Source organism: Culex quinquefasciatus, chromosome 1, assembly GCF_015732765.1.
Source record: "Culex quinquefasciatus strain JHB chromosome 1, VPISU_Cqui_1.0_pri_paternal, whole genome shotgun sequence".
NCBI lineage: Eukaryota > Metazoa > Arthropoda > Insecta > Diptera > Culicidae > Culex > Culex quinquefasciatus.
The window spans coordinates 131537427-131552974 of NC_051861.1; the positions used below are offsets into that span (position 1 = coordinate 131537427).

The window sequence follows — 15548 nt, forward strand, 5'->3', positions numbered from 1 at the left end:
CGATAGGCACGATAGACGAACTACTAACACAACAAGAGTGGTATTTTTAAATGTTCGTCCTACCATCCATGCAGCAGTTGGGGGGTTAAATCGAAGTAAATAGTGTGCACAGCCAAAAAACAATGCTGATATTTCAACGAAAAGGCCCAAAAAGTTTGATGAACATCCTTCCTGGTAAGTCTATTACAGAATTATACCTTCTCAATATTTTCGTTAACACAGGCATGTTATCGCTGTAGAAACTTTTTGCATTGTAAACAAAAGTTAAAGTAATTAAATCGTAGACAAAGGCAATCTGTGGGCCACGATGATCCGCTGGAGGAAAACATAAGCGATCCTTTTTTAGGGTTTGATAATGACCTAGTTGTTATGGTCCTGCGGGTGCATTTAGCGGACTACGTCCGTCTGCTTTCGAAGTATCTGATTTCGACGACGAGGACAGCCGAACAGCAGAAGGTGGACCGTGGAGGATGGCCACCCCTCCGTCTGAAAATCGTGAGGATACGCCTCCGATGGCATCTGTCGTTCGCGTCGACGAAGTGGTGGACGAATCCGAGAGGGTGGAATTATACTTGCTCAATACTTTCATTAATACAGGAATGTTATCACTGTAGAAACTGTTTGCATTGTAAACCACATCTTGAATGCCTTTAAACCACGTGATTAATATCCGAATAAGCTCGAGGTACTTGAGTTTGAAGTCTGTATTTGGGATAAGCTTGTTTGGCTAGAAAAAATGTTTATATTAGATTACCAGAACTCCACGTCGGTGTTGGGAAAGCTGCTTCTTGAGCATTTTAAAACATTCTGTGGAAAAGTTTTTGTTATATTTAAAAAAAATCATCTCGATTGGTTGATTTATGGCCGAGATCCAGCGAGTTGTACCGACTTTTTTTGGGGAATGATTTTTTTTTTTGAATATTTACCGAATTGATTCCGACTTTATTTCTGCATGGTCCTGTTCAACAGGAACCTTTTATGTGCGAAGTAGAATAGACCGAATAATGACGATTAAAATTTTTGCTCTTTTAGGTTATGTTTGCGATTGCTGTGAATATCCAGCGTTCAAAACAACTTTTGAAAAATCGAGGTGATCCTACCCAGTCAAATCAATCCGAATTCTGAAAAGGAATCTATTTAGAATCGTACACAAATTCCGTTTAAAACGCAACAACCGGTTCGAACACGGAACCGGTTGTTGCGTTTGAAACGGAATTTGTATACGATTCTAATTAGATTCCGTTTCAGAATTCGGATTGAGTTAACTGGGTAAGTTAGACTTTTGATGTTCTATCATTCTATTTCATGTGAACTTTTACGTGATGATTCGATCGTAATATTTCGATCGTAATTTCTCGACTCACGATCGAGATTTCTCGATCGTAATTTGTCGATAGTAAGTCGTAATTTGTCGATAGTAGATTGAGATCATTCGATCGTAATTCCTCGATCTACCATCGACAAATTACGACCGACGATCGAGAAAATCTCGATATGGGTTCGAAGGTCGTTTTCAAAACTTTTTAAAATTCATAATTCTCATTAATTTCAAAAAAAAATAAAAATTCATCATTTTCATTAATTTCAAAAAAAAAATAAAAATTCGTAATTTTCATTAATTACAAAAAATTTAAAAATTCATAATTTCCATAAATTTCAAAAAAATTAAAAGTTCATAATTTCCATTACAGTCATCCCACATATTCGGAACACTTACAAATTCGGAACACTTTTGTGGTAATTTGTCAATAACATGCCAAATGCAGCTTTTTTGTTGACCCTACTATTTTTAGAACCTTTATTTGGACATTCTCTTGCTATTTCACTAGTAAAAGTAGTACTTTTGAACAAAAAACCTTATTTCAAGACTATTTTATCCAGAAAAACTCTGCCTACAAATTACTTGTTCTATGATTGTGGGATGTTATTGTGCCTCCCACAATTGTGGAACACCTGAATTTAACTGATATTTTTTACAAAAACGTTATCAGACCATTTATAACACATAAATAAGCTTGAGTTTCGTTGGTTTCAGTGCGTGAAGTCATTGTTCTGTAAAAAGTGTGTACCCCTGGAGAGAACTAAAGTTTGTTTACATCCGTAAGAAAAAAGTGTTCCGAATTTGTGGATTTCAAGGGTCAAAGTTTTTCTTCAAAAACTTGATTTAAAATTAAAAATACAGCAAGTTCGATACAGCATTCTAAAGATTGCAAGAAAAGCTTTCAAATGAAGGTAGAAGCGAATCATTAAGTTCCATTATCGATTTTGTATGATTTTTTGAACATTGGCCGATCTGTAAAGTGTTCCGAATATGAGGGATGACTGTAATTAAAAAAATTCAGGCATTTCAAAATATTTAAAAATTACAAAAATTTCAAAAACTTCAGAAATTTCAAAAAAATCATAATTTTCATTTATTTAAAAAAAATTCATCATTTTCATTAATTTCAAAAAAAAAATCATAATTTCCGTTTATTTTTAAAAAAAAATCAGAATTTCAAAATATTAAAAAAAAAAGTTTCCGGAATTTCGAAACATTTAAAAATTACAAAAACTTCAGAAATTTAAAAAAAATTATAATTTTCATTAATTTCTAAAAATTTTAAAATTTCAGGAATTTGAAATTTTTTTAAAAATTTCAAAATTTTTGGAATTTCATATATTTAAAAAAGAACCTTCAAAAATTTTAAAAATTTCAAAAAATTCAAAAATTTTAAAAATCTCAAAAATTTCAAAAAAAAAAAATAGGAAGGTTTAAATATTTTTTTGGGGATTTTTTTTTCAATCCCTTAAAAATTAACTTTCGAAATTAAAGTTTTTAAATTTTTAAAAATTCATTAAATTTTTTGAACTTAAAAAAAAATGTTTTGAAATTCCTGAAATTTTTAAAAACAGGTAACAGATTCCTAAAAAAGTGTCCACGCGGTTTATGGATAGTCCCTATTAAAAATTACGATCGTAATTTCTCGATCCACGATCGAGATTTCTCAACAGTAAAATCGAGCCAAACATTTCATTAGGGCACAAAACCAAAAACCGCCATTCGAGAAAATCGCTTGCAAAAAGTGAGCAACTTGTTTCAACTCCTATTTAAAAAAGAAGCTTGACTGATGGCATTTTAGCTGACGATTCGATAAATTACATCATTATCCTGAACCCTGCTTTAATGCTTCTTAATTTTTGTTGATTTTCGCAATAAAAAACGCAATGAAAAAATCTCGTTATTAGGCCCTTTTAGCTTTCCAACTGTTGTTCATAATGGGCCCTTTCTAAATGCAATTTCGAAGAGAATTAAAAAGGGCACTAAAGCGCTGTCGCGGGATTGATGTTTTAAATGATGTTTATGGGCCCTTTTGTATAGTTAGAAATAATGAGGGATTCAGTGGAAATTTTGATAATTGGTGAAGTTTTGTGATTGAATGGTGTAGATAAGGTATGTTAAACATAAAAATTCTTCAAAAGAGTACTGAACAGCAGCCGCGGGACCGTATTAAATATTGTATTTCAACGAAGTTTTTTTCTTCAGAAATGCTTGGTGAAAAGTAAACCAAACTTTGTTTTGAAGTGAATTAGTGTTAAGAATGTATGAAAAGTTCATTTTATAACACAAAAAGTTCCACAACTACTAAAAACTAACGAAAAACAAAAAGGGCACATATTAACATTTTTTTTTGGTTTGGAGTGAAAATTGTTATGTGCCCTTTTGTGTTTTTGATTTTTTCAATGGTAAATTGTTTGCTATCAATCTGATTCTTGGAGGGCATGTAGGGAGTGTACTAATGAATGGAATTGTGGAATAATCCCGAATGTTTACGTTTTGGTTTTGTGCCCTAATGAAATGTTTGGCTCGAAATTACGATCGTAATTTCTCGATGGTAAGTTACTATTGGGAAATCTCGATCGTGAGTCGACAAATAACGATCGTAATATTACGATCGAATGCAGTAATCATCACGCTCAATTTTGCTATGTTTTGAGCATTTTTGTAAATAGAAACATGACAAAAATAAAAATTTCGTTAAAACCTTGTGTGAATGATCCGCTCTCTGCGAAAAAACTTAACAAAAAATGGTTTTTATGTTTTAATATCTACATTTTTGAGTCCTGCCTAATTTCCCTAACCCGTACTTTGCGCTGCTTGATTGTAGTGCTTAGTTTCAACAAATCCCACCAGATGGCAGTGGGTACGTGACATATAAGGCCTTTTGAAGAATGTGCTCCTTGCTTCCGCCGGCCGGCCAGTCAGTCTCACTTCTATTGCAGCTATCGGACGAAGCAGTTTAGATTTTAATTTTTTGGACAACGTTTTAAGTTACTTAAATTGCACGTGAACATGTGACTTGTAAAAGTATTAAGCTTGTAGTTTGCGAACTCAAGTGGAAGTTGCAAGAATGTGAAATTAGCGAGGTATGTAACATTTTAAATGTAGTAAACGATAAGTATTAAAGTCTTATTTTTAATGTGATGAAATTAGTTCATTTTACCAGTTCTGCTTATGAATCGTTGTGATTAGAACGTGAATTTTGTTTTCTGATTGAGTTTTAACTAGGAAATATGTAAAAAGTAATATTTAAACCACGTGTTAATTATATATATTTTCCACTTTTATTTATAGATTCGCCATGAATTCGGATCGTCAAGATGTCAGACCAGCATGGGGACATGTCCGGCTCAACCAACTTGGAAATGATGAAAAGGTTAGTAAATTGCAAATTTATGTGAAGTGTAGATTAATTAAATGATGATAACTTTATTTTACCAGTTCTGCTTATGAGCTCCGTGATTCGAATTCCATTAAATTCTGACAGCTTTTCTCAAAATGGAGCTCTTTTGAAAGATTTTTAAGACTAAGTACTCATGAATTTATATAATTTCAGGTTTCGGTGACCAGGGATAAAAGCAAAATCGTTTGATGGCTTCTTCAACTGGACAGAATTAAAGTTTCAAATAAATCGGCTGAAATCCTAAAAACACATGCTTCTTTTATTAACGATTAATTCCCTCAATACTCCGCCCCCTTGTCCTCCTCGTACAGAAAGTAGATCGGCACCGGTCTCCGTCCCTCGCCCATTTCCACCAGCTCCACGTGGCGAATCAGGAACCTCGCGGCCAGTCCATAGCCCAGCATCGGAAGGCCCAGGTTGAGCACCTTAATGACCCGGAAGAAGGTGTCCTCGACGGACAGATCTTGGAGGGGTCGCTTTGTGCAGTGGTACTTCATGTACGGATAGCAGCCGGTGCGCAGGATGTGATAGTTGGTTCCGGTGTGGGGTAGCGTCCAGTTGAAGTGGGACCGGCCAAAGTGGTCATTCTGAACGTCGCGGTACTGTGGCCGGATGGAGAGGGTTACTTGTGGGTTATGATTAGGAAGATTCAAGAATACCTTGATGAAGTAGGACGTCCAGGGAGGTTCGTTGCACTGTTTTAGGTAGGCCGTTAGAACTTCGGACACTTTTGGCTTCGCGGCGGTCAGGAGCTTTTTAGTTGCTGTCATGATCTGGAAACTGAAAAGTTTTTTAGTAACGAGACTTACTCGAAGATCTTTCTGTCAAATCAAAACAAGCATCGTTTCGAACCATATTTATTGAACCATTTTGATAGAAGATTACATGAATTGTTGTTCGTTTTTCACTTAACAATCACGTTCGAAAGACTGCACATCTGCCGCTCGACGACCCCTTTTAACGATCAATTTCGCCAAACACGACGTCCAGGGTTCCGATGATGGCGACGATATCGGCCAGCATGTGGTGCTTGCCGACCATGTCCAACGCAGCCAAATGGGCAAAGCCCGGCGCCTTGATCTTGCACCGGTACGGACGGCTCGACCCGTCCGCCACCAGATACACTCCAAACTCGCCCTTCGGGGCTTCGATGGCCGTGTACGTGGAACCGGGCGGAACCTGGTAGCCCTGGGTAAACAGCTTGAAGTGATGGATCAACGCCTCCATCGACGTCTTCATCTCCGAGCGCGACGGCGTGCACAACTTGGCGTCGTCCGTCTTGACATCGCCGGCCGGCATCTTGTTCAGGCACTGGTCGATGATACGCAGCGATTGACGCATCTCCTCAACGCGGCACAGGTACCGATCGTAACAATCGCCTTTGGTGCCGATCGGAACGTCAAACTCGACCTGGTCGTACGCGTCGTACGGCTGCGACTTGCGCAGATCCCACTTGATGCCGGAACCGCGCAGCATGACGCCGCTGAAGCCGTAGTTGAGGGCGTCCTCCGCCGACACGATGCCAATGTCCTGCGTGCGCTGGACCCAAATGCGGTTCGTCGTCAGCACGTCCTCGACCTCGTCCAGCCGCTCGCCAAACTTGGACGCAAACTCGTAGATGTCGTCCAGCAGGCCCAGCGGCATGTCCTGGAAAAATTAAAGGGATGCTGTATTATTCTGAGGTTAATAATTTGAAGCGTTTTGATCTTATTCTGCTGAAATTTCAAATTGACTACAAATGTAAAAAATCACAAGTAAGTAGTTGGTTTTGCCTTCCAGTAAGCGAGTTGTGGCGCTATAACCACGGCAAATAGTGTATATATATAGCTCCCAACGAAACAAACAGGAACGTGAGCGTGGGATCCCCCACGTTTCTTCCTCCCCTGCAGATTCAGAATTGTGTTGTTGTTTGAACATTCGTGCTCAAACTCAATCTACTTCAACGAATCAACTTTGCGGTAAACTTTACGCAGTTGGCCTGGCCACTTTAACGTTTGTGATTTTTCAATGCATTCTAATGCAATGGGGCACTGCAAATGTTAATAATGACAAGAGGATGCTAGGCGTTAATCAACCTAAGGCATTTTCCAGGATGCCATCGAAAGACTGGCTACGCTAGGGTTAGATTAGATAAGATTAGATTAGAAATTATAACGATTTAAGTCAGTTCAGGGTGGCCTCGGGAAATACTCGCAAATTCTACAGACAAACCACTAAAATGTCTGTCAATATATTAAAAACTTCTCTTTTATTTATTTTTTCTCTTCTCAAGAACACCTTATATTCTAAATGAATGATTCTGGAAAATTATTTTTGAGTAGGGGTCATCTATGAACCACGTGGACACTTCAGGGAAAGGTTGTGTAGTGATTGTCCAGGATCCATACAAAAAAGTTTATTTTCCTGCAATGCTCTGGACTGGCTGAACCAATTTGGACCGTCTTATTCGATCTGTCTTAAATATTATGATGTTTAGTAAACTACTTCAAAAGTTATGCTACAAAAACAATTTCGGATAAAGTCTGAAAGATTGTAAGGAAGATCTGTCCTCAAAATCTGAGGGCAAATATATATTTTTTTTTTTTCAAAAAACATAACATATTTATGGAAAACAGAAAAAAAATTAAAGCAAATTTCCTACAAAGAAAATTGTATTTAGCATGTTTGGGTTTGTTTGAAAAAAAAAAAACACCCATAATTTTGTCGAAAATATAAATTCGTTCAGGTGCCACTTTTGAATATTTGTTTAGCATTTTTTTGTGGCCAGTTGCCAAAATTGTACCTACTGCTTTGACGTTTTGCGTTGATTCGAGAAAAATCATGATTTTCAAATCAACAAAAGGTTTTGTTGATTCAAATACATATGCCTTTTTTTTTTTTTTTTTTTTTGAATTAAATATACTTTATTGAATCTTTCTTATAATAATTACATTTGGTTTACATAATAAGTGGTCAGCTGTGGCTCTTCAGCTTTAGTTTGCTTTTCGTGATTTAAACACTGTTCATATTCATAACTTTAAAAGTATATGATTTATCATTTTTGTAACACTAGGTACAATGAAGAAAAAAATTAAGAAAACATAACCTAACCTAAAACTAACTTAATCTTACCATAAACTAAACCAATCCTTGAATCAAGGGGTATTCAGATATAGCACATTTTTCCCTGAATTTCAAACATTTTTCTTGAATCTTCTGATCCAACATTTTTACTTCTGCTAATTCATGAACCTCACTTGATCTTGTCCAGCCAGGAACATTCAAAACCATTTTGAGTACCTTGTTTTGGACACGCTGGAGCTTCAATTTATGAGTTCTAGCGCAACACTCCCAAACAGGTACTGCATACTCAATAACGGGGTAAATTATTTGTTTGTAAACTGCTAGCTTATTTTTCAAAGATAGCTTTGATTTTCTGTTAATTAAAGGATACAAACACCTGATGAGAATGCTGCACTTGTTCAATATTTTATCTACATGCTGTCGAAACAATAGTTTCGAGTCAAGTATGAGACCTAAATATACAACTTCCTTTGACCAGGGTATTGAAACATCATTCATTTTAATCAAAACATCATCCTTTGGGACAAATCGGGCCGATTTGGAAAGTGGAAAAATGATGGTTTGAGTTTTGGCTGCATTTATGCGAATTTTCCAGTCGCCAAAGTATTCGGAAAGAACGTCAAGACCCTTCTGAAGACGGCCAACTAAATATCTGGTTATTTTACCCTTATAAATAACGGCAGTGTCATCAGCAAAAGTGACAACACACCATTACCAGGAAGAGTAGGCAAATCAGATGTAAAAATATTGTACAGAAGTGGGCCAAGAATACTTCCTTGGGGAACCCCAGCATCAATGTTGAATAATCCAGAAGCAATCCCATTCAGAAAAACCTGAACGATCTCTCCGAAAGATAGTGCTGGATAATTTTGATAAGATACATTGGAAAACCGTATAAATACAGTTTATGTATCAAACCATCATGCCAAACATTGTCAAAAGCCTTCTCAACATCCAACAAAGCCATAGCAGTTGATTTAGACTCAAGCTTGTTCTGCTTGATGATTTTAGTTACTCTCGTAAGCTGATGAGCAGTATTATGCCCTTTCGGAAGCCAAACTGCTCATTCAAAATTATATTATTATCGTTGGTAAAATCCAAAAGCCTTGAATAGATGACCTTCTCAAAGAGTTTGGACAGACTACTCAAAAGACTAATGGGACGATAACTTGTTGGCGATGTTGGATCTTTTGAGGCTTCAAAATTGGTATGACTTTGCCCAGCTTCCAATTGGTGGGGAAGTAACCAAGTTGCAAACATTTATTGAAAATATTGGCTAGATGTTGAAAGAACTGATCACTCTGTTTTTTCAACACTAGATTAAAATGTTATCAAAGCCAGGAGCTTTCATATTTTTCATTTGTTTAACTGCAACTTTGACTTCCTCACCAGAAACATGGGAATCTGCAGGAAATTCAAAGGTAGAGTCATTGATTGTTGAAATACTATTGGCAACTGATGTTTCTTTACGGCTGGTCATGGAAGCGCCAAGATTATGTGAACTAACAAAATGAAGCCCAAGTGCATTTGCCTTTTCCTCGGATGTAATCAAAGGAGAATCCTCAACAATAAGAGGAGGAATAGGCTTTGGTTTGTTTTTAAGAACTTTTGAAAGTTTCCAAAATGGTTTTGAATAATTCCCAAGCTGGCTTACATGTTTTGAAAATTCTTGATTTCTGATATTGTCAAGTCGGTCTTGTATGATTTTGTTCAAATTGTTAACTGAAATCTTTTGTCATAGTCCCCAGTCCGTTGATATTGTCTCCTATAAACATTCCTAAGTCTAATCAAGTGTTTAGTATCTACGTCAATATCAGTTACCTTAAAATTAACAGGAACCTCCCGAACGTTGGCAGCCTCTGCTTGGTTGATAGCCTGCTGGATCACCTCCAGCGAACGATCAATATCAGCAGAAGTTTCCGGGTGTTGATCATAGTCGATGTTGCTGTCTACCACTTGCTGAAACTGCTGCCAGTCAACGTTGTGGTAATCTTTCCGGGTTGGTTGCCGCTGCGGAGTAACGGAAGCTCCAACCTCCACAACCACCGGATAGTGATCAGAACTCAACTCTTCAAACACCTCAGGATGAGCCACGTTCTCAGCCATATTGGTAATGAAGAAGTCGATGATTGAGTGATTCCCAGACCGAGCCACCCTCGTTGGACGATCCGGACTCACAACGTTGTAGTATCCGTTTTGCAGATCGTTGTGCAGAATCACTCCGTTCCGATTCCTCCTGCTGTTGCCCCAAACTTCATGCTTCGCGTTGAGGTCACCAGCGATGATGTACTTTGCGCTCCGCCGTGTCAGCTTCTGGATATCGCCCTTCAGTTTTGCTGCTGAACCATCTCTGGCATTCACCTGACGTGGGCAGTATGCAGCAATGAAGAGTACTGGGCCAACCGAAGTGGGAATTTCCACTCCAACGGCCTCGATGATGTCCAGCTTAAAGTGTGGCAGCCGGCGTGGCTTGAGATCACGATGAACAGCGACAAGCACACCTCCTCCTCCAGACGTGGTCCTGTCGAGCTGCGTCGCGATCTTGTAGTTTTGCAGATAAACTTTTTCACCGGGCTTCAGATGAGTTTCCGTGATGGCAGCTACGTCGATCTCCTTCTCGCGAAGAAAATCCACCAGCTCTAAGTTCTTCCTCCTAATGGAGCAAGCGTTCCAATTCAGCAGCTTGAGGGACCTACGATCCATACTGGATGACGAACGAGGTCAGCACTTCAATCTGCTGGGTCTTGGTTTTGCATCCACGCAGTGCAGCGGACATCTGTTTGAAAATATTGAGGAGTTCGGTTGAGGTGTAAAGATCATTACCATTTTCCTCAACTGCTGGTTCTTGGGTTGGTCTTGGCTCCTGGCTGAAGCCCGGTGGTGGCGGTCTCGGCTCCTGGCTGGAACCCGGCCGTGGATGATTCATCTCAGCTCTCTTCCTGGGATCCAACGGCAACGGTGCCAAGTTCGGGACCTGGCGTCGCGGTTGAAGAGGTGGAAAATTTTGCTCCACCAGGGCTGGAGGAGTTCTACGACGCTGAGGCTGATTCTTCGTCGATGCTTGCTGCCGAATTTTCACGAACTCAGCTCTCTTGGGGCACTTTCGGTCGGTTGACGAATGCTCACCGTTGCAGTTGAGGCACTTCACCAGCGAATCTTGGATGCACTGGGACGTGATGTGCGCATCAGTACCACATTTGGCGCAACGACGCTTCAGGTGGCAGTTCTTACCTCCGTGCCCGAAACCCAGGCAGTTGAAGCATTGTGTGACGTCACGGTGCACTGGTCGGTATCGCTCCCACGACACGATAATGTTGAAAACCGCTCGGATTGCCTTCAGCTCAGGAAGCGTCGTCGATCCCTTAGCCAAATGCAGCAGGTAGAGCTGGTCACGGTACTTGATGTCTTTGTTGCGTCGGCTCATTTTGTGCACGGCCAACACATCCAGTTTCAAAACTTTTAGCTCGGCAGCTAATTCCTCCACTGGCATGTCGTACAGACCTCTGACGACGATTTTGTACGGCTTATCCATGACGACATCATGGGTAAAGTACTCCGCCTCGTTTTCGGTCAAGTAATCCTTGACCAGTTGATAGTGCTGCCTGGATTGCACCAGCACCTTAAATCCGTCCTGACACAGACGAATGTTGCCTTGGACTTTCCCAGACTTGATGAGTTCAACAAGCCCGCACGAAAGTCGATCGTTGCTGCTGATTGCCTCACATAAAAAGGAGGCAGTTTCTCCTTTCGCTGTTTCACTTCATTCTCCTTTGCTTCCGCTACCTGGTCCTCGTCAGGCAGTCCAGCGAACTTGTTGTTCTTCAAAAGCTGCTCCTCGTGCGATGAAGAGTTCTCCTCCTCCTCATCCATCGGTACAGTACCGTCGCTCTTTTTCGTCTTTTTGCTGTTCGATGTCACTTCCAAAAGCACCTTCCTTTTGGAAATTCCCGGTTTTTGGCCATCAGTTGAGGCCTCAACCTTCCTTTTGGAAATTCCCACTTTTTTGCCTGCTTGAGCCGCAGGTAGGGCAATATTGCCGGCGTTTTGCGCCGGGACGCGACGAGTCATGTTGATTCAGACAACCTTCACCAACGAATGCTCGGATAACAATAATACATATGCCTTATTTTTCTGCGTGTAGGTTTGTGTGGACGAACGAGCAATATACCATTTTTTAATTTTCTTTGACATTCAGTAAAGTTTTACTAAATTTTCATCAACTGAAATTTCAGTAAACGATCAGTTGTTTAGTTTTTACTGAATTCTCAGTTAACTTATATTTTACAGATGCTTTAGTGACGTTTCAGTCAAATGTCAAAAAATTTCATTCAAAACAACTGAAATTTCAGCAAAAGAAACGTTACATTATTTTGCTGAAAATTGTGTCAGTTTGACAGATATTTTCTGAAGATTCAGCAATCATTGCTGGTATTTCAGTTATCAAAATTTGATATTGTTTGTTATTAAAAATGTTTCCAGTACTGTTTATACATTTATTTCATCAATCCTCCAAACCTAGAATAACAGATGGTTAGCATCGAGGTATTTGGTATTCACATTTTTGTACACATTTGAAAGATGAATTTCAGTTTGACAGATTTGTAGTTACTGATTTTTTGGCAATGTTTTTGTTCATTGCCGAATTTCAGCAAAAGTGATGATTACTGAACCGCATTCAGTTATTTATTTTACTGAAATGGCAATCCAAAATTTGCTGTGGGGGTGTTTTGGTCAAAACGAAAGCTCTCAATAAATTGTTATTTCTTTGAATTGTAAAGTATTTGCTTAAATGTTGTAAACTTTTTTCTTTGCGTAGTTATTTTCAGCTTTAATAATTTACAGAATTCTTTAAAAATAATATGTTTTATTGATTTTGTGTTTTGATAAAGTGATGAAAAATCTCCAGCATTATGGATATTAGTGTTCGGGTGGAAACCGATTAAAAATGGCTTCGTTTACAAAAAGTGCTTGTGACCTTTTAAAAAGTAACGTAAGAAATGAAAATATAAAACCAAATTCTTAGCAACTGATTTTGACAGATGAGTGCTTTTTAATTCAAATACGTTCGAATTAACGATCATTCGAACTAGCGGACATTCGGAGTAGCAAAATACGAATAAGTGAATCCGCTTTGCACTCAGGTTTGAATAAAAAACATTGTAAGGCGGTTGCAAACAATTTTTCAACGGTTCTGTAACCCATCTTAAAAATCGGGTCGAAAAATTCTGAAAAAAATATTTCTTTTCAGAAATCGTCAATAAATCAAAAGAAATTTAAGTGCAATCTACAGTCGGGTGAAATGTTCTGGGAGAAATTTCAAACACCCGAAGTCATATAAATTTAAGGTTGAAAAACTTGTAGTTTTTCCTTGGTGTTGGCACTTTGCTTGTACCGAACAAGCACAAACGTAATAAAAACTAGCAGATTATTATCAACAACAGTTTAACAATACTTTTAATTGTTATAAGTCATGTTTTTTGACAAAATTATTTTAAATTGATTCCAACCTTGTGCTTGCATGATCTTGTTGCTCGATTGGAACGCCGATTTGACAGTTCTATTGGAACCCTGAGAGTGACATTTCGCCTCTCCATATAGGCTCTCTAATCTACAGCAATCAATTTGAAATGCATTGCATTTAAAATAATTTTAAGCATATTCCGGTTTATCCAAAAAATAATTTGAATTTTTGATGTATAGTACCACAAAAAGCATTTCCTTTTGATCTCGGGACCAGGGTTACCAGGTCAAAATTTGAAAAATCTGGCAAAGTATCGATTAAAATTTGGAAAAATCTGGCAGACAAAAACCATACAATTCTGAATGATGAAGGTGAGGAAGAATATGAATTAATTCAAAAGTTTGTAGAATTCAGATGTTTTAACTAATTAAAATGGCCAAAAAATGTTGAATTTATATTTACTTTAGGCAAAACTCATTCTAAATTTTATGATTTTCAATTAAATTTGCTCATTTTTATCAGAAAGTTGTTCAAAATGGGCATCAAGTGAAAAATCTGGCAAAATCTGTCAATATCTGGCACAGAGAAGGTTGAATCTTTATTCTGGCTGACATTTGAAAAATCTGGCATTCCCAGATTTATCTGGCAACCTGGCAACCCTGCTCGGGACCACCCTGGCTACTTCTAGAATACTAAACTAATTTTTAAATATCCATCTACTGAATTTAAATATTTACAAACATTGTTCAGTATTTTTCTTATAAGTTCAATGTTGGCAAAAAAGTCTCGAAACAATTCAATTTTTTCAAATTGCAGAGAATTTTGCAAACAAAATGAGCCCTTCCCTAACACCGACGGAAAGATCGCGTACCTAGAATTTATGAAATTGACCACTGAAAATGCGTTTCCCAAACACTGAATTCAAATTCAAGTACCCAAAACTACGTTGCAAGCCAACAAACCAACCTTTACTATTTTTTACTTTGTCTTTATAAAGTGAAATTGCATTGATTTTTAGTTAAAAAAAAAATGGAAAATTTCAGCAAAACTCGAACCTATTTTACGATTAGCACACCATCACTAGCTTACCTGCGACACTCCGCCGGGACGGACGTACGCGGCATGCATCCGGGCGCCGGAAACGCGCTCGTAAAACTCCATCATCTTCTCGCGCTCCTCAAACAGCCAGAAGAACGGCGTCAGCGCGCCCACATCCAGCGCGTGCGTTCCGATGGCCATGATGTGGTTCAGAATGCGGGTAATCTCCGCAAACAGCACCCGGATGTACTTGGCCCGCATCGGGATGTCGATGTTGAGCAACTTCTCGACGGCCAGCGAATAGCACTGCTCGTTGCACATCATCGAGACGTAATCCAGCCGGTCGAAGTACGGCAACGCCTGGGTGTACGTCTTGTACTCGATCAACTTCTCGGTTCCACGGTGCAGCAGCCCGATGTGCGGATCCGACCGCATCACCGTCTCGCCGTCCAGCTCCAGCACCAGTCGGAGCACACCGTGAGCGGCCGGATGCTGCGGACCAAAGTTCAGCTTCACGTTCCGGACCGTCTTCTCCACCGGGGCAATCTTGCTGTTCCACGGCGGAATCTTCCACTTGGACGTCACCTCGTCGGGGTACATGACGGCCGCGTTGAACTGCTGGATAAACTCCGGATCCGGGAACCACTTTCCGGCGTTGCGCCGCGGCTGCTGGCCATTATATAAAGCGCCCGCGTTCTTCAGCAAACAATTGGTTATGTAAACATTCGCGGCCGCCTTCTTGGCCACCGAGTTCAGCACCGAAAAGGCCATCCTGCCGGTCGCGTCACGTCACGGGCGGGGGCGGTTCGCGGAACAGATTCACAACAGTACGGGCGCGATCGCAAAAGCGGAGGACAAAGTTTCGACCGATTTTCACGGCGGTGAAAATGGAAGTCGGAGAAAAATTTCGCAAAATTACAGATTGGACGTGGGCTGTCAGGGTGACAGATTGGAATTTTGACAGCAGCGTTGCCAGTAAAATTAAGCAAGTTGGATATTCGCGTCTGAATAGTCTGTGGTATCATCAAGATAAACAACGAGTTTCATAATGAAGAGCGACGAAAGTTAGCGATTTTATGCAATTTTCGTTTACCTTTTCGATTAATAATAAATTCTTGATTCAAAACTCAAGTTTTTGCAGCGCTGTTCAACACATTTTTTAAATGTTTTAACCATTTAACACAACATAAAGAATCAACACTTTCAAAACAAACTTTTCGTCAACAGTCCAAACATTCACTGACTGTGATGATGACAGTTCA

General features: G+C 39.2%; 2 protein-coding genes and 1 long non-coding RNA gene across 3 annotated transcripts; 1 reads left to right on the forward strand and 2 right to left on the reverse strand.

The window, feature by feature from the left end:
• Positions 1-4096: 4096 nt before the first annotated feature.
• Positions 4097-4971, forward strand: LOC6044323. Its single transcript, XR_005278244.1, has 3 exons — positions 4097-4407; positions 4616-4697; positions 4878-4971. It is a non-coding gene; the product is annotated as an uncharacterized LOC6044323 (long non-coding RNA).
• Positions 4953-15532, reverse strand: LOC6044322 (uncharacterized protein C15orf61 homolog). The gene is made up of 3 exons (XM_038260092.1): positions 15380-15532; positions 5384-5504; positions 4953-5326 (listed from the first exon to the last, which is right to left on the reverse strand). The coding sequence occupies exons 2-3, from the start codon at positions 5492-5494 to the stop codon at positions 5003-5005; spliced, it is 435 nt and encodes a 144-aa protein (XP_038116020.1). The 5' UTR covers positions 5495-5504; positions 15380-15532; the 3' UTR covers positions 4953-5002.
• Positions 5566-15240, reverse strand: LOC6044321 (NADH-ubiquinone oxidoreductase 49 kDa subunit). Its single transcript, XM_001861816.2, has 2 exons — positions 14338-15240; positions 5566-6371 (listed from the first exon to the last, which is right to left on the reverse strand). The coding sequence occupies exons 1-2, from the start codon at positions 15055-15057 to the stop codon at positions 5682-5684; spliced, it is 1410 nt and encodes a 469-aa protein (XP_001861851.1). The 5' UTR covers positions 15058-15240; the 3' UTR covers positions 5566-5681.
• Positions 15533-15548: the final 16 nt, after the last annotated feature.

What these genes read in the sequence shown, in the direction of transcription:
- LOC6044322 (XM_038260092.1), bottom strand. Translation starts at nt 5,494, where the DNA reads ATGACAGCAACTAAAAAGCTCCTGACCGCCGCGAAGCCAAAAGTGTCC. An exon ending in GGACGTCCTACTTCATCAAG is followed by an intron (nt 5,327 to 5,383) that starts GTATTCTTGAAT and finishes ATCCGGCCACAG; the next exon opens with TACCGCGACGTTCAGAATGA.
- LOC6044321 (XM_001861816.2), bottom strand. Translation starts at nt 15,057, where the DNA reads ATGGCCTTTTCGGTGCTGAACTCGGTGGCCAAGAAGGCGGCCGCGAAT. An exon ending in GTCCCGGCGGAGTGTCGCAG is followed by an intron (nt 6,372 to 14,337) that starts GTAAGCTAGTGA and finishes TAATTTTTCCAG; the next exon opens with GACATGCCGCTGGGCCTGCT.